General features: G+C 35.5%; 1 protein-coding gene across 1 annotated transcript; it reads right to left on the bottom strand.

Annotated features, from left to right (window-relative positions):
• Window positions 1-2,763: 2,763 nt before the first annotated feature.
• Window positions 2,764-21,445, bottom strand: rad23aa (RAD23 homolog A, nucleotide excision repair protein a). The gene is made up of 9 exons (XM_059348563.1): window positions 21,170-21,445; window positions 18,745-18,906; window positions 18,274-18,506; window positions 15,818-15,861; window positions 12,246-12,373; window positions 9,376-9,463; window positions 6,312-6,442; window positions 4,123-4,284; window positions 2,764-3,038 (listed from the first exon to the last, which is right to left on the bottom strand). The coding sequence occupies exons 1-9, from the start codon at window positions 21,233-21,235 to the stop codon at window positions 2,925-2,927; spliced, it is 1,128 nt and encodes a 375-aa protein (XP_059204546.1). The 5' UTR covers window positions 21,236-21,445; the 3' UTR covers window positions 2,764-2,924.
• Between the last annotated feature and the right edge of the window lie 230 nt (window positions 21,446-21,675).

The raw sequence follows: 21,675 nt of genomic DNA, 5'->3' as shown, positions 1-21,675 counted from the left end.
TATGCATTTATTTACGTATTTATTTATGCATTTATTTATACATTTATTTATACTTAAGTCATGTTTAGTCCTCCATACACTTCTCGCCCAACCTCAGCTGGGATCGTCTGCAGCCCCCCAAAGACTCGAGTGCAGATAAGCAGTTAAGGATAATTTGTAAAGTTGTAAAGCACTTTGAGTTGCATTTATATGTATGAAAAGCGCTATATAAATAAAGTTTGATTGATTGATTAATGAATGAATGAATAACTGTAATAAAGTGTCCGGCAGCTTTCCTTCAGGCTGAAAGAGACACAAAATGACGACCAATGATCCAAGTTTTGCATCTTTTATAGTCTTATTGTCATTCTGCAACTTTAATGTAATTTCATGTCTGAAGTATTTCTGTGCATCTTTGAGGTCGTTTTACTTCTTGTTGTAGTCGTTCTGCACTCTTTAAAGTCATTTTCTTGCCTGTATAGTCAATAAATGAGAACACTTCACTTCATACAGATTCTAATATCTAATAGGCAGTTTCAATAATCTACCCATATTACCTTTTACCTTCTGATCCAATGAGTCTGTCTGTCTGTTTGTGCTCTGAACAGGTTTATTTTAAGTTGAGTCCAACAGGCAGCATTGGCTGTATAATGCAGAAAATTTAGACAACAAGGAAGTTACTTCAGTGTCATTTTCCTTTATTCAGAATCTCATCTAAGCTGTATTTGGACTCTGATTTAATCAAATTGAATGGTTTAACTTTCTGGGAAGATAAAGTTACAGTATGTTTAGTCTAGGAGTAATTGTAGATGGATCTGGTTCCCAGTTGGTTCCCTGAAGTGTTTCTGAATGTCTCAAAGCGATGTTACAAGGCAAAAAGAAGCTTTCTCTAGACATCCTAGACATGTTAGTTAGTAAAATATATGATGGTAGTAACAATAAAACTGTGTAACGTTGTTTATTCTGAACATATCTCTCGGGACCTGTGAAGAGTTGACCTGAAGAAGAAAAAGAGTATAAGTTGCTGCATGTTCCTGATGATGAATCACATGCAGATGGTTTAGACCTCACCAAGCGGTACAAACAGATTGATCTGCAAATACACTTGCATATAACACACAAGAACATGAGTGTGGGTATTTAATCGTTTTGGTTAACTTGTAAAATGTCTGCTCAAACCCTGGCAAAGTTAAAGACATACAGTTAAGAGTGTGGGCTGTCTTCATTGATTCTTCCTCTTTTGGTAAACTGGGGAACAAACATGTTCGGTATATGGATTTCAGTTGCATCTAACGGCTAAAATTGATAAGAATTCAACTGAATGAGACAGTAGAACTACTTCACTTTAGTGTCTGCTCAAGTTTCTCCGTCTATTGTCGTGATTTTAAATCATAGTGGCGGAAGACCTTAAAAAAAACATCAGAATCTTGAAAAAAAAAAAACCTAGTTAAGTTGCACAGAAGATATTTATGGGTAGTGTTAACTCACCCCAAAAAGCTATCAGCAATGACAAAAATAGTTCCACATTTGAGTAACCTAAACAGCAACTTGGTCTCACAGGAATCCGTGGAATAGCCACGGATTTCGCTTAACTCAAAATCCGTGGAATAGCCACGGAATCGCTCAAATTTCAAAAGTTAATGAGTAATGTCATATTTTTCTGGCGAGATCTTCACCTCAAAGTGATTATGTACATTCACTGAGTGAATATTTAGAAAATAAAACATATATTTCTCGCTAGAAATGTGATCAAAATCCATTTTTATGCAGAAACTAAGTCAAAATATTGATTTTTTTCACTAAAAATGAGAGAACTGTCCGCCATGTTTTTTGTTCTGACCGCCGGGACCTTGAAAGTCACGTGACTTGGAACAAACCAATAGGAAAAAAAATATCCATGGAATAGCCACGGTAAAAATATGACTGTCCTTAACTTGCATTGTAGCGAAATCCGTGTCAGTTTCATGGAAATTTGAGCGATTCCGTGGCTATTCCACGGATTTTGAGTTAAGCGAAATCCGTGGCTATTTCACGGATTCCTGTGAGACCAGGTCGTAAACAGGCAGGCACGGCATTTGCAGGGACTGTGATTGGCTGCAATCTGTGCAACCACCAATGGAAGGACAGATGAGGGTGTATATAAAGTGAACAGAATAACCAGGTACTTATTTGTCAGTTTAGTTCCCATCCCCCCCTCCCCCCCACACACACCTCCCCTCCCCCACCCGAAACAGACTGATAGACCCCCAGCAAAACATGTCAGACACATACAAAGGGCAGCCAATCCACTTCTATCTGCCAGTTTCATTCTTGGACGTACGTACATGAGGCTTACAGAGGTACATACAAGCAGTTACACACACTGATAATGTTGTTGAAGTGCAGTGAGGAGAATGTGCTTCCATACAATCCAGCTACAGCATTAACAAACTTAGAGAATGCAAATTTGATTACTTTTTTCAGCTTAAACTGTATCGCATCCATCTGCACAGGCACACAGACATGTACTCACACACACAAGCACACACTCTCGCCGCAAACCCCGTCACCCCTCCCCCCCGCGTCTCCCTAATGTCACAAAGCGCGTCTAAAATCAAATTATAGATCTCCCCTAGACAAACCCCACACATTCCATTGGAATTCTCGTGGATTTTATCATTTCCTCCACACTTTTTCACCCCCGAACCTCCGACCTTCCTGCACACAACCTCCACTTTGTGTACTTTTTAAGCGTGTAACCCCCGCCGTTACCGTTAACCCCGTAGGCCCCGCCCCCTTCCCGTCCCGTCCCACCCCCACCCGCACCCCCCTGCTGGCTCGCCCCTCTCCTCCCCTCCTGGCGGGTTGAGCTGAGGTTGGTAGCTGTACAGTAAATTGGGGGTGCAGTCTTTATGCTGAGCTGGAGAGGGGAAGGGGAGGAGGGAGGAGCAGGAAGGCAGTGCTGTTCAGTCATCTTCCAGTCCCTGGTTGAGGAGAAAGTTGGCTGCCAGGTTCTCGTTCTTCTCGCAGGCAAAGTAGGCCTGGATCACCAGAGCCTCAGGGAAACCCAACGCTTTTAACTGGTGGGAGAGGAAGAGGAGAGGAGAGAGAGGGATGAAGGCTTTACAAACAACAGGATCGGCAACTTTTCTTTTTGGTGATTTTGTGTCTTTTTTTGTGATTTTGTGTCTTTTTTTAGTCATTTTGTGTCCTTTTTTGTGATTTTGTGTCTCTTTTTTGGTCATTTTGTGTCTTTTCTGGTCATTGTGTGTCTTCTTTTGGTCATTTTGTGTCTTTTTTTGGTCATTTTGTGTCTTTTTTTGGTCACTGTGTGTCTTTTTTGGTGATTTTGTGTCTTTTCTGGTCATTTTGTGTCATTTTTTAGTCATTTTGTGTCTTTTTTTGGTGATTTTGTGTCTTTTTTTTGTCATTTTGTGTCTTTTTTGGTGATTGTGTGTCTTTTGGTAATTTTGTGTCTTTTTTTGGTCATTTTGTGTCTTTTCTGGTCATTTTGTGTCTTTTCTGGTCATTTTGTGTCTTTTTTGGGGTTTTTTTGGTGATTTTGTGTCTTTTTTTAGTCATTTTGTGTCTTTTTTGGTAATTTTGTGTCTCTTTTTTGGTCATTTTGTGTATTTTCTGGTCATTGTGTGTCTTTTTTCGGTCATTTTGTGTCTTTTTTTGGTCATTTTGTGTCTTTTTGGTCATTTTTTTAAAATATAATTTTGTGGTCAATTTGTGTCTTTTTTCTGGTCATTTTGTTTCCTTTTTTGGTCATTTTATTTCTTTTTTTAGTCATTTTGTGTGTTTTTTTGATCATTTTGTTTCCTTTTAGAGCCATTTTGTTTCTTTTTCTGGTCATATTGTGTCTTTTTGTGGTCATTTGTTGTCATTTTGTGGTCAATTTGAGTCCTTTTTTGCTTAATTTTATGTAACTTTTTGGTCATTTTGGTCAGAGAGATGTTTTAGTTGTTGTCTTCTTCATTATTTGTCCAAAATTCATTGTTTTTTTGTTTTTTTTATAATTTTGTGGTCAATTTGTGTCTTTTTTTGGTCATTTTGTTTCCTTTTTTGGTCATTTTATTTCTTTTTTTAGTCATTTTGTGATCATTTTGAGGGGGGAAGGGCTGGTAATGGTATTCAGCCTTCCTCTTCTTCTTCACTCACCCGTTCGATGGCTTCCTTCTCCTGAGGTGTAACCTGGATATAGTTGACAGGTGCGCCCTCCTCCCCCGCTGCCCCCATCTCTCCAACTTCTGGAGCCTCTCCCCCCTCTCCCACCGGCTCGTTCAACATCTGGATGAACAGCTCCTGATGCTGACTGATTTGCTGGAGGAAGAAACATAAAGAGGTAATGCAACTGTCTCCAGATTATGAGCAAATTTAGATATACAGTACAGGCCAAAAGTTTGGACACACCTTCTCATTCAATGTGTTTCCTTTATTTTCATGACTATTTACATTGTAGATTCATCAAAACTATTAATGAACACATGTGGAATTATGTACTTAACAAAAAAGTGTGAAATAACTGAAAACATGCCTTATATTCTAGTAAGCAAAGGGTGGTTACTTTGAGGAATCTAAAATACAAGACATGTTTTCAGTTATTTCACACTTTTTTTGTTAAGTACATAATTCCACATGTGTTCATTAATAGTTTTGATGAATCTACAATGTAAATAGTCATGAAAATAAAGAAAAACGCATTGAATGAGAAGGTGTGTCCAAACTTTTGGCCTGTACTGTATATTCACAACAGGAGAGATGAGATAAGAGACAACAGTGTGAAAAGTAGGAAGCAAAAACAGATTTAATTATCAAGAGTCGGTCCCTTCATTATATGTACTTTTTAAAGGCCTATTTTACACATTCTAAATATTATCCTGCAAATTTCTATGACTTTTCCAAAACCTTACAGAGGCTTTTATTTTTCAATAACTTTTCAAGGACCTAGAAATTGCATTTTCAATTTCCATAACTTTTCCAGGTTTTTCATGACCGTATAAACCCTGTTACATGTAATTTAAGGCAAATATTTAACTTTTTACTCCGCTACATTTAGCTGACAGCTTTAGTTACTTTTCAGGTCAGAACTGAATATAAAAAAATGACACATTTAAAGTGATGACACATTTTTTTTTTAATTAAACCTTATAACAGTATATTAAGTAGTTTAAATGAGCCCTACCCATAAATGAATCAATAATAATAATCCAATAATATATTTGGATTATATATATAAAACAACCTGTGGGTGAGTGGGTCCTTTCTGCATAGCGAGTACTTTTACTTTTGATACTTTAAGTACATTTTGATGCTTTTGTACTTTTACTTGTAGTGGAGTAATTTCAGTGTGGGATTAGTACTTTTATTACAGTAAGAGATCTGAAAACTTTTTCCACCACTGCTACTAGGCAACTTCAATATATCTGGCACTAAATCATAACACTAGTTAGACATTTTCATGATCAGGACATCTGCTTTTGGCAAGTTTCTCTAACTGGACATCCCTGAATTTTAACCGAATACGCCTGAGGTAATGGTCATTATTATACACATAGAACCAGGCTGAGATCCTTAAATAAAAGGTTTGAGTAAACAAAATATGATTTTGAGTCTATATTCAAATGCAGCCTGATTCTCAGCAAAAATATTAATGAACATGCAACACCAGCCCCTTTCACACAGAAGTTTCACAATACAAGAAACTTTATGCTGGCGTTGCTTTATTAAAACAGAACCAAACAATGGTTGCTTCATGTAATCAGTCTGTGATGTTGCCATCTTTTGGTGAGCAATAGATGTGTGACATGACATCACCTAGTGTGTCTGGAGCAAGCGGCAACTTCCGGATCTGAGAAATAAGGCAAACTGAACCGCCTTCGGCCTGCATTCTACCTTCCAACAAGGGGCGCTGATGAAGGTTGCAGAAGCATTTAGGTGCATTCATTTCAATACAGAATGAGAAAACTTCTCACTTGATTTATTCTTGTTTGGGGCGGGGCTACCTTTGATTGATAGGTCACTAACAAGGCGAGTCGTCATCAGAAGAGAAGAAAAGCAATGCGTATCCATGGCAACGTGTCAATAAAGTTTTGCTCGGTTGGTCTCTCTGACTCTTTTAACTTTGACCCTTCACACTGTATTTTCGCTTAATGACAGTTTTTTTCATTCAAAATGTCTTGTTCAGCATTTGTTGGACTAATACTCCATACTTGGACACTTCAAGGAGTCGATGTTCATTTTTCTAAGGTCAGTAACATACATTTTGTTTTTTGCTTTCCAAAACTAACATCCCAGTTAATGCTAACATGAATTAGCAGCAGCTTCTCTCAGTCCGTGTGGACGGTTACCTGTAGAAGTTGAGGGTTCTCTCTGCCTAGCTGCTGGAGGAGAGCTGGTAGCAGAGACGGGTTCTGCTGGATGGCCTGTCTCATGTGCAGAAACTGGGGCTGAGTCCGCAGGAATGCAAGTGGGTTCTCTCCTTTTGGCATAGAACATTAAAAACAGTGAGCAAGAGAGCGTTTACATTACATTTACATTTAGTCATTGAGCAGACGCTTTTATCCAAAGCGACTTACAGGAAGAGAGCAAATAAACAAACTACATGCAGGACAGTTACATTGCAATATTCATGGCCAGAGTGAACTCTGTGTTTCCAGGCTACCATGTGGTTTCAGTAGTGGCATCTGTACACAAGCAAATACATGCAGCAAAATGTCTGCTGACTGATGCTAAGATGTGTCATTTTAAATACTTGGTGGTGAGAATCCAAAATATAAATCTTAGAATTTCCCTCCATTGAAATAAGCATGTGCACCAGAGTTTGGTCAGTTTGCGGTATTGACTGAACCAGTATTTGTTATTATGATGGTTATAGCACATTTAAAAGTAACCTATGTCAGCAACCTGTGACGACAGCATAACAGCACTAAATCCAACCTTGATTTACAGTGTTTAACACTTTATCTGGCCAATGAGCTGGAGTTACAGCTGCCAAGATAGATTTGGAGACCCATTTTAGCATTTTGTTTTTATAGGAGAATAAAGTCATCTGTGATTGATTTTGAATTTGAAAATGTTTGCACCAGATCAGCCCTAAGGCACTCTAGATGGCAAATGTTTGTATATACATGTATACAAAGGTTCTCTATGATGAATTATGGCAGCACAAAATGATTATTTTTATATCTAGTAATCTAATTATTTCTTGACTTATCGTTTGGTCTAAAAAACTTGTGAAATTTGATCGTCATAAAGTAGTGCGCATGATGATGTCAGCAAATATTTTTCAAATAAATCTTCAATATTTAATTGGCAATAATGACACCAAGAAAAGTAGCAGTCTCATTTACAAAACCTGGAACCATCACATTTTGCATTGTTGCTTTAAAAAAAACAACTTCAAAGACTTAATAATCATCATTTATAATCATTGTAAGGGCCAATAAGGGCCAGTTCATCAATAATAATTTAAGTTAAAAACAGTTAAAAATGAATGATAATAATTTCATTGTAATTCATGCAGTGCTAAGAGTATGTTAGTTTAAAATATACAATTAGAAATGTTTAAAGGGTTAAAAATGTTTCTATGCCTTTAAATTTTACATTGTGATGTCACTATATAGTGGTAACTATGGTAACTGACTGTGTATCTTAAGTTTCGTTTTTAGTCAGAACATGGTGGAAGCAACACAGTCTTCTGACCGTGCGTCAGACCTGTAATTTACTTTGTTGTCTTTAAGTAAACATTTTAAAAGACAAAGAAGTTGTCATGTCTCGTCACTCACGTGGAAAAAGAGTGTTTTTATCAACTGACTATAGAAGTGGCGCAGTTAAGAAGGAAGACCAAACGGAGTGCCGCTACAATCATTTTTACTGAGTCATCAATTAATTGTGTCATCATTGTAGCTAAAGATCTAATAAACTAAATGCTTTTATCCACCCAGAGCTTTAGGACACAGCCGTCTCCAGAGAGTGAAGAAACAACGGTGAACAAGTCTAACAACAATTCAAACATATCCATGAAAGAAGAACATTCCATAACTAATGAGTCATATGATGAGTCAGTGTGAGGGTATGATATGTGTCCAAGCAGCAGTTTCATGTTTAAATGTTCTGAAAATATCTCCTTAAAAATGTTGGATTCATACTGGTCCCTGACTGTCTCTTGGTGATACCAAGATGGTTAAAAAAAATGCATATCATGATATTGGCAGCGTTCCTACTTCTTGATGTAGTGGTTAAAGTTGTTTTAATCACAAAAAGCTACTTACTCCCTGTCGCTAAACACATGCAGCTTTCAAAATAAGAGCACAGTGTGTTAAGAGAATCCACCATAGAATTTACAAGAAGACTGTCAAAATAAGATGCCTTAAATAAAACATACAAGAACCTTTATTCTCCTTTACAAAATGTCATTAAAATATGCCCCCGGAACCCCTAAATGGTTAATTCTATTATTTGCTCATACTCAAGAGTCAAGAGTAAAAAATATATTGTATTTGGCAACTGTTGAGATTTGTACTTCAAATTCAGATTTTTAATTATTTATACAGACTAAAATAAAAATCATATTTTCTATCTTTTTAAGTATTTCATAATATCGTCAAGAATATCGTTATCGCAAAAATAGCCTGAAATATCGTGATATTCTTTTAGGGCCATATCGCCCAGCCCTAGTTTCCTGTTTATACCTCGAGGAGGTTCGATTTTCTTTGTCTAATTCTCATGATAGGTTTAAAAACATCTGGGGACCTTTTATTGAATACATTAGAAAAGATAGACCTCAAACTGGGACCTGAACGCACTGCTTTCTTATTTTTATTTTATTAAGTAATTATTCTTTTTTTATTATATTATATTGTATATAAATATATGTTATATATATGATATATTTTTTCTTGATATGTATCCAGGTTATGAGACTTTGCTGTTCTCCTCTGGCTCGGGCCTCCTGGACTCAATCTCTGGCCCTTTTCATATGAGCGGACAATCGGGGGCATTTTGTTGGACCGACATGTTTTGTGCACATTTTCTTTTTACGTTAATGATTAAGTGGTGGCTGTTGCTTCTGTTTTGTTTTATCTGTTTGTTTACTTTTATTTTATTTTTTTTTTTCTCTGTTGGGTTTTTTCTTTTTTCTTGTACTGTATGTGTCTGTATATATATATATATATATATATATGTGCCAAAACTTTGCATAAATAAAATTTACAAAAAAAAAAAATGTAGGATTCATGGATACTAATAGGGGCCATGAGTCCTGCACTTTTGGGGCGTATTCACTTCTATCAGAGATATGAGAGGCCGTTTTAAATTCCACTATGATTAAGACTCCTTCAACATTGTTTTGAAGTTGTTACACACCACACATAAATGTTGACTGTGTGTATTTCTGGAGTGTGTGTGCCTCACCCTCTGCTAGAGAAGGGGCTTCTGTGGGTCCGGATGCGGGGGCCTGGGCTGGGGGATTACTCTCCTGGACCGGGCTGCTGGGGATACCCTGCAAACACAACAATACTTCTGTCAATCACACACACAAACACACTCCTTGCATGCTGCTTGGAGGGATCAGAATAGTGTTAGGGCCATGGAGGTTAGTTGGCAACTGATAATTTGGTCCATTTTAGTTGGTATTTATAAAACAATATCAATTTCCCTCACAGTGCACAAAGCAGAGCTGTAGTGAGGAGGAGGAACAGGGTGTGCTGGTGTCAGATCATATGGAGATGTGTCACCACTGATTAATTACACTAAAATTAAATCAAGTAACAGAGTGACTCACACTGATTAACCCTTTGATGCACAACATGGTCTAAAGTGACCCGACTAAGTTTTTATATTCTATATCTTTGCAATAAATTAATTCCATCATTTAATATTGCAGGTTTTCCTCAAATAACTTGTTTTTGATCATCATACATCCTCATTTTTGACCCATGTTTGCATTATAAGGGTCACCAATTTAAAACCTGACAAAGAAGACAAATATTAACTATCCTATTTTGTTAAAATGGTGTTTTTCCAATGGAAATTATTATTTAATAAGTCTCAAATGTTAAAATATGTGATTTTCCAATGTAATCTGGTGGTTCTAACAACTATTTTAGAGTTAAAGAGACCCATGTGTGTAACACAAAAACTATTGGAAAAAGGATAAAATGATCTGATAATCTGTTGTAATAATAAAAAAAGATATTCAAACACACAACCAGCATGAAATAACATGGGAAATGAATGTGGGTCATTTTTGACCCATGTTGTGCATTAGAAGGTGTTTATATGTTGTGCATCAAAGGGTTAAAGGGACGGTTGCTTAGTGTTGGAGGTTTGGGCCTTATGTCAATAGAATGGGGCTAGATTAAAAAATATATCTGAAAAAAATTGTAAAGCAAAGTTTCTTTACACACATTTCTTTCTACCAAAGTACACAAAGTACAGCAGTTTGATACTGCTAGCCAGTGGTGGAATGTAACTAAGTACTTCTGCTCTCATAGTTTACTCAATTTAAGTACAAGTACCTAAAATTTTACTTTTTACTTTTACTTTTTACTCCACTAAATTTAGCTGCCAGCTTTAGTTACTTTCCAGTTGAAGATTTTACATGAAAAACATTAGACTTTTTGGTAACACTTTACAATAACCATCAAGTGATGTTTATAGATGGTTTATAAACCAATTATTATTAACCATTTACAAAATTCTATACATATCTAATCTTTTAATTTTTTTGATGCAATTTCTTAAAGGTATAAGAATAATTTTGAAATCATTTACATACTTAATATGGTGCTAAAAATGTTATAACGAGTGTAAAGCTATTAATAAACTAATAATTATGTTTGTTTATGGTAAAGTAATCTATTTGGCATTTATAAATTATAGTTCAACATTATTACATTTTCTATTCACCATTCTAAATGGCCTATATACGGTTTATAAATGATGATTAAACATTAATAAACTATCTATTTACCATCTATAAATGATGGTTATTGTAAAGTGTTACCGACTTTTTTTTAATTAAACCTTTTAACAGTATATTAAGTAATATTTATAACAATCAGAGTGGGGCCATTCTGCATAATGAGTACTTTTTGTACTTTCCCTTGAGTAAGGCTTTGAATGCAGGACTTTTACTTGTAGTGGAGTAATTTCACGTATTAGTACTTTTACTTAAATAAAGGATCAGAATATTTTTCCACCACTGCGGCTGGCTCACCAAGGACAACATCATTAACATTTCTCAATGTCATGTTGTTCAAAAGTAGATGCAATCTTCCTTCTCTGCAGAGGTGCAGTTGGTTGGTGTAGTTCGTTAGGTATCTTTGGCATTTGAGCACCCAGATGCCATCTAGTTCTGTTATATTTGAGAGAAGGCAGACATCTCTACAGCTGATATCTGCAGCATTCATCAGCTCACACCAAAACAATTTATTAATAGCTTTTAAAAAATGACGAAAATGAAATCTGAGAGAAGATGCTGGAGAGATCACAGATACACTACCGGTCCAAAGTTTTAGAACACACCAACTTTTCCAGTTTTTTATTGAAATTCAAGCAGTTCAAGTCAAATGAACAGCTTGAAAGGATACAAAGGTAAGTGGTGAACTGCCAGAGGTAAATAAAAAAGGTAAGGTTAACCAAAACTGGAAAATAATGTACATTTCAGTATTATACAAGTAGGCCTTTTTCAGGGAACAAGAAATGGGTTAACAACTTAACTCTATGGAGTCTTGGGCTATTTTGTCCATTTTTTAATTCTTTTCATGTCATTTTGTGTCTTTTTTTAGTCGTTTTGTGTCTTTTTTTGTCATTTTGTGTTTTTTGGTGTCTTTTTTTGTCATTTTGTGTCTTTTTTTGGTCATTTTGTGTCTTTTTTTAGTCCTTTAGTCCAACATAAAATGTGATTTTGAATCTTTTTTTTACTTTCAAAACACTATCATGCTCAATAAAGAATTTTAAATGTTGCAAATGTGCATTAATTTCAGAGTACACTGAGACATTAAACTGCATCATTTTCAATTAAATTCTGGAAAAGTTGGTGTGTTCTAAAACTTTTTACCAGTAGTGTATGTCTCATATATTTTTGTATTTTAAGTTATGTTTATGTTAGTAGTGGATTACCTCAACAGGCTGATAGGATGGTCAGTAAACACAGAGAAGTTGAACAACATTTAACTCGGAAAACACATGAATAAATACGACTGCTTGACTTTAGTTTTAGTAATCAGTGGTGCTCTCCAGATGGAAGAATGATAATGTTTTGTGTGTGTGAGACTCACAGTGAGGAGGTACTCCACAGCTCTATGGGGGTTGTTAAAACTGGCCCGTAGTGCAGCCACCACTCTCTCCCTTTCGTAGCCCATAGACATGATCTCTGTGAGCATGGCCTCATACTCCGCTCCAGTCACTAAAAAAACACAACACACACACAACCAAGTTAATAACTCTGCATATTTTGTACATTTGCAAAGCTACGCCTTCATGCATGCATGCATGCACGATCAACAGGAACATAAACAGAAAATTGCTTTTATAATCAGTCATCCAGTCAAAAGTGCTTCTTGTAGCAAATTCCCCCAAACCACTTAAAAAAAAAAAAGAAATTGCATTCAGTTTGCAGATTTGAACCACTGCAAACCTTAAAGAAATACGTCATCTAAAATATGTCCTGTGCTAGAAAACCATGCATTTTTCATTTTCACAGTCATTTTCAGGGTTTATAAAAACCACAGGCATAGAATTAAAGCCTTTACACTTCAGAGGAGAAAAAGAAACACAAAAATGCAGAAGTCAACGATTAAGATGATGGTGACCTTGTCCTTGTAGTTCACCTCTTCACTCACATACATACATACGCATAATAGTCTGGACAGGATTGTCCAAAAAGTGAAAGTGAGGAGCATTTATGGGTACAAGTCGGGAACTGGCCTACTTTACTTATTTCAAGGGTGCTGCATCCCAAAAAAATGGGGGGGGGAAAATGGAATTCATTGTCGACTATTTTTTTTATCGATTTTTGTCGACAACGTCGACGAATCGTTGCAGCCCTACTCCGCAAACTTGCAATTGCCCATTACCGTTCATTCGAGCCTTCTCTTCCGTTTTTTTCGCGCTGAGTGCGTCGTGTGACATAAGGTGCGTTCGTAATACGCACTGGGAGCGCCAGAGTGTACTTCATGAATTTCGGAGTGCGCTCTGGCGCTCTCGGAGACAATTTCCGAACGCATCCACAACAGAGTAGTTTTTTCATTTACCGGTTCATCTTTGTTTTTTAATGAAACAAATAAATTCACACATGCTTGCGATGTTTTCAGGACCCAAAATATTGGACAGCGAATTGAGAAAAAATACCTTCAAAATTTAAGTTAAATACTTTTTAAGGGTCTTAATTTTCCCAAAATTGATTTATCACCTTTTAATACTTTTCAAGACCCCGCGGATACCCTGTAACATCACTTGCAGCTACTTCATTATAATGAAATTACATAACAACATAATTTATTAGCACAAGTAGCACAACCTTTACGTGCTGTACATGACGCTCAGAGCAGATCTATTCTGAAGAGTTTGAGCAGAGGTTGCCTCCACACAGCTCTGATTCCTAACTTGTCACATACGGATGCCCGCTTTTTTAAAACACACTCAAACGAGAGGCTCAGATTACAACACAGACACAAGGAGCCTGACTTCATTCTCTGCTCATAACACCATTACCCTGCTACATATTAATAGCAAAAAAATGTTTCCTGCTGTATTAATGTTTTGAATTACAGCACAGCACCTTTAAGTCACTGAGGGATGACTCTTTTTTTTTTTTTTAGAATTTTATTTTATTTATTTCTGTGGGTCATCATATTAGGTACCAGGAAGGACATAAGAACAAAAAGAAATAAATAAATAAAACAAATAGCAGTTTCATAATTTCATCAGTATCAGTTTCATAGTATTTCATCAAAATCAAAGTTAATTCAGAATTTATCTGTCTTGTCATGTTCAATGCTTCCCTCAATACTAATAATTGGTTGTGCCGACCCTCCTTTAATTTATTTGAAAAATTTAGATTTTCATTAGTGGTTAATTTGTATGTTAATGACAAGCATTCTTTCCATTTTTCTTTAACATCAACGCCTAAGTCTTCAGTCCACTTATTGTATATATTCTCTAATAATGTATCGCTATTTTCCGCGTTTATCTGCAAATTGTACATAGAACCAATCAGTCTCCTCTTTTTGACGCTTTTACTTAAGATATTGGATATTTCAGGACTGATTTCCTTTCCCAAATCAAAATTGCGAGTAATCCAGCTTTTCAGTTGCATATACCTAAACTGAGGGATGACTTTCTATGCAAAAAAAAAAAAATGAACAAACAAACTGACTCTTTAAAATTATACATGCAGTTTTTTTTTTTACAATATGGGTTTAAATAGCACTACAATTCATATTCTCTTTAAGTATTTACATAATCTATGAGTGGATCAAACACAGTGGTGGAAAGTAACTAAGTACATTTACACAAGTACTGTACTTAAGTACAGTTTTGAGGAACTTGTACTTAAGTATTTCCATTTTATGTTACTTTTTACTTCTACTTCATTTCATTTTTAGGCAACTATTGTACTTTTTACTCCACTACATTTAGCTGCCAGCTTTAGTTACTTTAGTTACTTTTCAGGTCGAGATTTAACATAAAACATAATAGATTTAAAATTTGTACTAATTAAACCACACAAAAGTATATTAAGTAGTTAAAATGAGCCCTATGTTGACAACAGTAAATTCAAAGCTAACATAAATGCATCAAAAATAATAATACAATAATATATTTGGACAATCTGAGTGAATCCATTATGCATTGCGAATACTTTTACTTTTGATACTTTAAGTACAATTTGATGCCGATACTTTTGTACTTTTAATACATATTACATATTAATGAAGTTACCTTGCAAATATACTAACTTACTACTAACCCAGTGGTGGAATGTAACTAAGTACATTTACTCAAGTACTGTACTAAAGTACAACTTTGAGGTACTTGTATTTCTGTTATGTAACTGTATACTTCTACTGCACTACATTTTGAGGAAAATATTGTACTTTTTACTCCACTACATTTAGCTAATAGCTTTAGTTACTTTACAGGGAGATATTTAGCATAAAAACATGATCAATTTAAAATGATTTTGAACATTTTTTCAAATTAAACCTCATAACATTATGTAAAGTAGTTAAAATTAGCCTTACAAGATTAAAATGCTGCTTACATACATCAGAATCAATAATATTAATCCAATAATATATTTAGAATGTATGAATCAATCAATCTGAGTGGGTTCATTCTGCATGACGAGTACTTTTACTTTTGATACTTTAAGTACATTTTGATGCTGATACTTTTGTACTTTTACTTAAGTACTTAAGTTTTGAATGCAGGGCTTTTACTTGTAGTGGAGTCATTTCACAGTGTGGTATTAGTACTTTTACTTGAGTAAGGGATCTAAATACTTCTTCCACCACTGATCAAACAGAAGTCCTGGTTGCTGTGGCACCACAATAAGGGATGGTGTACTTTTGTCACAGCCTAAATATAGAAACAGAATGTATTGCGCTGCAGCCCGTAAAGTCCCTGACTCACAGCAGAAACAATTTCTGGCACAGCAATTTGCAACCCAGGTTTTACAGGACGAGACATGTACTGCTGTCATATCAAATCCATTTATAACACTGTCAAGTGTCTGAAGCTGCACAATGTACATTTAACAACAGTAAGCAAGCAGCAGCTACCGCATTGAGACTAGAACAGCTGCACAGCATGCCGCCAATCTGGCAGGAATCCATTTGTTACCTACCCAGCGCTGAGGAGGCGTCCAGGCCCTGACCGCCGCCGCTGGAGCTACAAAACAGAAAGGTGAAGAGGAAAGTCATACAACCTACACAACATTTTAGTGATTCCCAGGTGACAAGCAAAGCAGCACACACTGTTGACAACTGAATTAACCCATTGACGCCTAAAACTTCCTGTAAAACCTCTGGGTGATTTTAAAATAAGCCCCTAAAACCTGAAGTTTTTCTGGAAATTCAACAGAAGTGTCAACCAAGGTTATTATAGTTAACGAAAACTAACGAAATAACGAAAACTAGAATTGAAAAAACATTTTCGTTAACTGAAATAAAAATAAAAACTAGAGTTTTTAAAAAACGATAACTAACTGAAACTGTATTGCGTGGTTACAAAACTAACTAAAACTAACTAAAATTATAGTGGAAATGTCCTTAGTTTTCGTTTTTGTCAACTTTTTTCATTCATAATTCAGTGTTTCTATTGGAACATGCAACACATGGTGAATATGTTTACTGAGACTGGGATGTTTACACTAGAACCAAAATTCAAAACAGTTAATAACCTCATTGGGGCTGAGATGATAAACCAAAGGAAATAAAGGCAAAATTTATTATGACCTCTTTGAATCTAGCACCCAACACATAGCCCATTACAAAAAAACTAAAACTAACACTAAAACTAATAAAAACTAAACTAAAACCAAGCATTTTCAAAAAATAAAAACTAAACTAAAACTAGAAAACTCACTCTAAAAACGAACTAAAACTAACTGAATTTGAAAACAAAAATTCACAACGAAATTAAAACTAAAACTAATGAAAAATCCAAAACTATTATAACCTTGGTGTCAACGCTTCTACTAAATAATAGATTTTTCAGCCTCTGTAGCAGATAGAAATGAAATTCAAAAAGTATTTGAGAGCTTATACAAATACTACAAAACGACATATCCGCTTTCCAGGCTTCAATGGGTTAACCATGCTAAAATATTTTTCTCTCCAATGTGCAATGTCTGCAAAATACCAACAACTTTTAGGAAAAAATCAATTCCAAATGGCAGAAATGTATGTATATAATATGTGTAGAATGTATGTATGTGCCTTATTGTTTATATTCTTGATTCTGTTTTTCCATATCTATTTGTCTGTATCTTGAGCTGCTGTGACAACTAAATTTCCCCCCTGCCGGATATATAAAGTCATATCTTATCTTAGAATATCAAGCAAATGCCACAAAACCACAGCATTCAAACATATGATTAGTTTGTAAACTGCTGATTACAGACAGATTACCCTGTATGTGTTTTTTGAGTGTCAAAAAAAGTCACATTTTCTTGCTCTCTTATTTTATTTTAGGATACTAATGTATAAAAATCCAAAAGAATCCAGCTTTGGTCCAGCGTACACACACCAGCTTGCAGTATACTTGTACATTTTAAGCACTTTCAAGGTACCTAAACCAAAAAATATAAAAAACCTGAATGTTTTCATCATAACATCTACATTTTTACCATAAATGCAGAAAAGACAGTTGACAGAATGCCTTTATACCTACGGCAATCAACATATTACTTTATTGATTAACTATACTATGTATGACAAGTGAACACATCAAAAGAACTTTAAAATATGAAGAAAGTATTGTTTTTCATTTTGAAATATTAAAAGATTTTTGGTTTACGTGAGTGACAGTATAGATGGCACACCAGATCGTATTGAAAATTAAGTATTTTTTAACGCAATATATTTGAATTAAGCAATAACCCTAACCTTAAAAACATGGGGGTTAGAATTAAGCATTTCACAAACTTTCCAGGTTTTGTAAGAACCCTGAATATACAGTTATGAAACAACAGCCTAACTTTTTATTTAGTAGTTAGGAAAAAAAAAGAAAAACAAGAAGCCGGGCAGCAGCATTAATTCTACTTTTGATTATATAGGGTACATTTGGGTACAGTGACACAGCACTCTATGTCACAGTGACACAGCACTCTATGTCACAGTGACACAGCACTCTATGTCACTGTCGCAATTACATGCTCTGGATATTGAAATTATTAATTGTAAATAGGGGTGCACCGATCGATCAGCGCCGATTTCCTTAATTTTGTTAATTTGTCCTGTAAATTGTTGCTATTTATTTTAAGTTCAATATTTTATTAACTACCTCAGGCATTGTGATTTCCTTTATTTGTTAAAGAAAAATACTGATGTGTTATTGTTTTTCAATATAATAAGATTCAAACATTGAAGGTTCAGCTGTGAGTTATAAAAAAATCGGTATCGGCCAAAATCGGAATCGGCAGGTCAGGCTTTTTAAAAAACGGTGATTGGTGATCGGCCAGAAAATTGCAATCGGTGCACCCCTAATTGTAAAACAGATTTTCCTAGCACTACTTCCCATCTCTCTCTAGCATTTCAAAGGAGGTTTTAATAACATTGGTTGTACAACAGGCAGTCTTACCTGGCTGGTTGTTGTGGTTCTGTGGCTGCGGCACTTGGCTCCTCTTTGGCCTCCTCGGAGGGGATGGGGACAGCTGCTGGGGTTGGGGCTGCGGCGGCGGCTGGAGCTGGGGCCGGGGCTGGGGCTGAAGCTGGGGTTGTAGCCGGGACAGCTGTTGACGTGGAGCCAGAGTCCTGTACGGGGGGTTTGGGTGCTTCTGAGGCCGGAGGCGAGGCAGCAGCTGCGGGTTTAGCCTTCAGCCAGTTCAAAAGAAGGTGCTGTTAGGCAACTGGCAACTTCATAGAGAAAAGAAAGCCCTACGTACAAAAAAATCTGATTTTTCTTTCTTTTTTGAGAGAATGCCGTAAGGACCAGATCTGTTTTTTTAATAGCTTTGGTACGTTTGTCATATCTTTAATACATGGTACTGATAAACTTCAAAGTAGAAATATTTTTGACAAGCGCTAGTTTTAAAATCAATTAAACTCTCACCTTGGAAACCATCACTACAACAAAATTCTTCTCATCAATGTTGTAGTCCTTAATGGGTGTGTCATCTTGCAGGATTTTTCCAGCGTAAATTAGTTTCTGACCAGATACAGGAAAGTTGTCTTTTCCTCTTTCTGCTTCTATCTTCTCTTTTAAGGCCTTCACCTGAGAAAGAAAATAACAATTATATTAATTATAATGAAGAACCATTGACAAGCAAGCACTTTCTCATGGTCTCTTTTTCCTCCTCTGTACAGTAATGGAAAAAATTATTAGACCACTGCTTAATTTTAATGCCTGGTAGAACTAAAGGTATATTTCTTGGGACAAATATAATGATAACAAAAATAACTCATAAGAGTTCAAAATAAGAGCTGATATCTAGCCAGTTTCCATGTTTTTTTCATAATAACCGAAAAAATTTAAGAAAACCATGGAAAATGGCTATTTATCAGCTCTTAAATGAAACTCCTATGAGATATTTTTGTTGCCGTCATTACATTTGTCCAAACAAATGTACCTTTAGTTGTATCAGGACTTAAAATGAACAAGAAATTAGAGAAAACAAGAGTTGTCTAATATTTTTTCATGACTGGACATGCTATGTAAGATGAAATCTTTCATTCACCTCCTTCATCTCTGACTTTTAAGTCACATAACCTCTATTTTCGACAAAACACATAACAAAAGAAATTGAACTTAGAAGGACCAATTGCATTGTGATTACCAGGAGGGGGAGTATCATCATGAGTTAGTTAGGTTAGGTTTTATTCAGATTCCTACATTACAGTTCACTATAAATAAAATAAAAGTGACACATAACAAAAGAAATTGAACTTAGAAGGACCAATTGCAATGTGATTACCAGGAAGGGGAGTATCATCATGAGTTAGGTATGGTTTTATTCAGATTTCTACATTACAGTTCACTATAAATAAAATAAAAGTGAAACATCTGAATGGCATTCATAAAGTAAGGCAAATACAATGGCAATAACACAGTCTAAAATTCACTTAACGTTGGCCTTCAACATGTAACCAATAACCTGGTTCATTACATACTGTCTATGCACTTTATGTGTTTTTTATGCACACTGTTCACTGCACCTTATTTGTTTCATAGCACCAACATTTTTATACTGTATATTCATATTTATTCTGCACTGGAATTCTATTCTACTCCTTAATACTTACTCCTTCTTTAGACACTTTATATTTTATTGTATTTTTTATATTTTATTGCTTGAAGTATGCCTAGGTTGTTCTTTTTACTTAATTGTGTTGTTATTGTCTCTGTGTGTAATGCTGCTGCTACACTGTAATTTCCCAGCTTGGGATAAATAAAGTCTGTCTATCTCTCTCTCTCTCTCTCTATCTATCTATCTATCACTAGAGTTTGATATCTGTTATTACTGGTCAGAATAGAAACTGATTGAACTGATTTGGAGTCTAATCATAACAATAGTTTTGTTTTTACAGTACTTTTATAGTAAGGAGCATAATTTTTTTCCAGATGAAGAAAAGAAAAGTGCAATAATAACACAATAACTAATAATGTTAGACATAAAACTATTGGTAAGAGATCCATATGGCAGATAAAATCTATCTATCTATCTATCTATCTATCTGCTGAATTTTTTACCCTTTTATTTGTCTTTTTTTTTTATCTCTAACTCTGTTTTGGATTGAGCTTTTATTACTATTTTATTCTATTTTATTTTATTGTTTTACTGTTTTTAGTATTTTATTGTTTTTCATTGTTTTTATTTATACCTATTTGTGTATGATGTATTCTATTTTAATAACTGTACAGCACTTTGGTCAACTGAGGTTGTTTTTAAATGTGCTCTATAAATAAACTTTGACTTGACTTGACTATCTATCTATCTATCTATCTATCCATCTATGTCAACATGCTAACAAACTTAGCATCTCCTCAGGAGGCTCCAATAAGGCTAATCGTAATTAGCAGTGTCATAAGCGTTAGCATTAGCATTAGCATTGGCTATCATATCGCCATGGGAAGCTTGGGGCTCGCCAAATAAGTTACAGCATTACATACAATATCACATTAGCTATCAGTGAGGAGCAGCAGTAGCAAAGTAACTACAACACAAACTTGAAACGATTATAAATTGGTCATGACTTTGTTAACGGGCTGTTCAGCTAGCTAGCTAACTGGCTAACTGGCTAGCTAACGTTTTGCTAGTGAGGTTTCGCCTTATTTAGCAGCCGTTTCATGTTTGTTGCCAAACTCATAAAAACGTGATTTTAATGGACAACCCTTTGCCGAGGCTGTATAAAATGTTATCTCATTGGAAATACTCAATACAAGTGTTGTTTTCTGCACGTAAAGTTAAAACAAGGTCCCGCAGCTGGTAGCTAGTAGTGTTAGCTAAAGTTAGCATGCTAGCATGTTAGCCACTCACCGTCTGTACGGGGTCTATCTCGATCTGGATAGTCTGCTGCTGCAGCGTTTTAAGAGTGATCTGCATGACGCTGCGTCAGAAATATGCTTCAGATGGAGAAATAGTTAGTTAGTTTGTTTTTAAAGTTGGCGTTTCTGGTGAGATAACGACAAGCCGAAAAATGTGTGTATCCATGAGCACTCAGCAAATCGCCATCTTTGGTGACAAGTTGGTGGTGCGGCGAGGAACGAGATCTGGAAGGAAGGAACGAGATCTCGTTGCTTTACGACGAGACTATGACTGGTCGGTTTAACATTGGGAAGGTTTCACTTGATAAACTTACATACAAACTCATTCTGAACATTCATAATTATAATAAGGATGATTATTCAATAGTAGCCGCAATTTCAGTCCGATTTGTAAAAAGAACAGATGGATGGATGGATGAATAGCTAGATTAATAGATAGATGGATGGATGGATGGATGGATGAATAGATAGATGGATGTATTGGATGGATGGATGGAT

This window comes from Centropristis striata, chromosome 13 (assembly GCF_030273125.1).
Source record: "Centropristis striata isolate RG_2023a ecotype Rhode Island chromosome 13, C.striata_1.0, whole genome shotgun sequence".
NCBI lineage: Eukaryota > Metazoa > Chordata > Actinopteri > Perciformes > Serranidae > Centropristis > Centropristis striata.
This window is presented reverse-complemented; position numbering and strand designations above follow the sequence as displayed.

Coding starts and splice junctions, on each gene's coding strand:
- rad23aa (XM_059348563.1), bottom strand. CDS start 21,235: ATGCAGATCACTCTTAAAACGCTGCAGCAGCAGACTATCCAGATCGAG. Junction 9,464..12,245: donor CTGTGGAGTACCTCCTCACT/GTGAGTCTCACA, acceptor TTGTGTTTGCAG/GGTATCCCCAGCAGCCCGGT. Junction 4,285..6,311: donor AGAACCCTCAACTTCTACAG/GTAACCGTCCAC, acceptor TTCTTCCTCCAG/CAAATCAGTCAGCATCAGGA.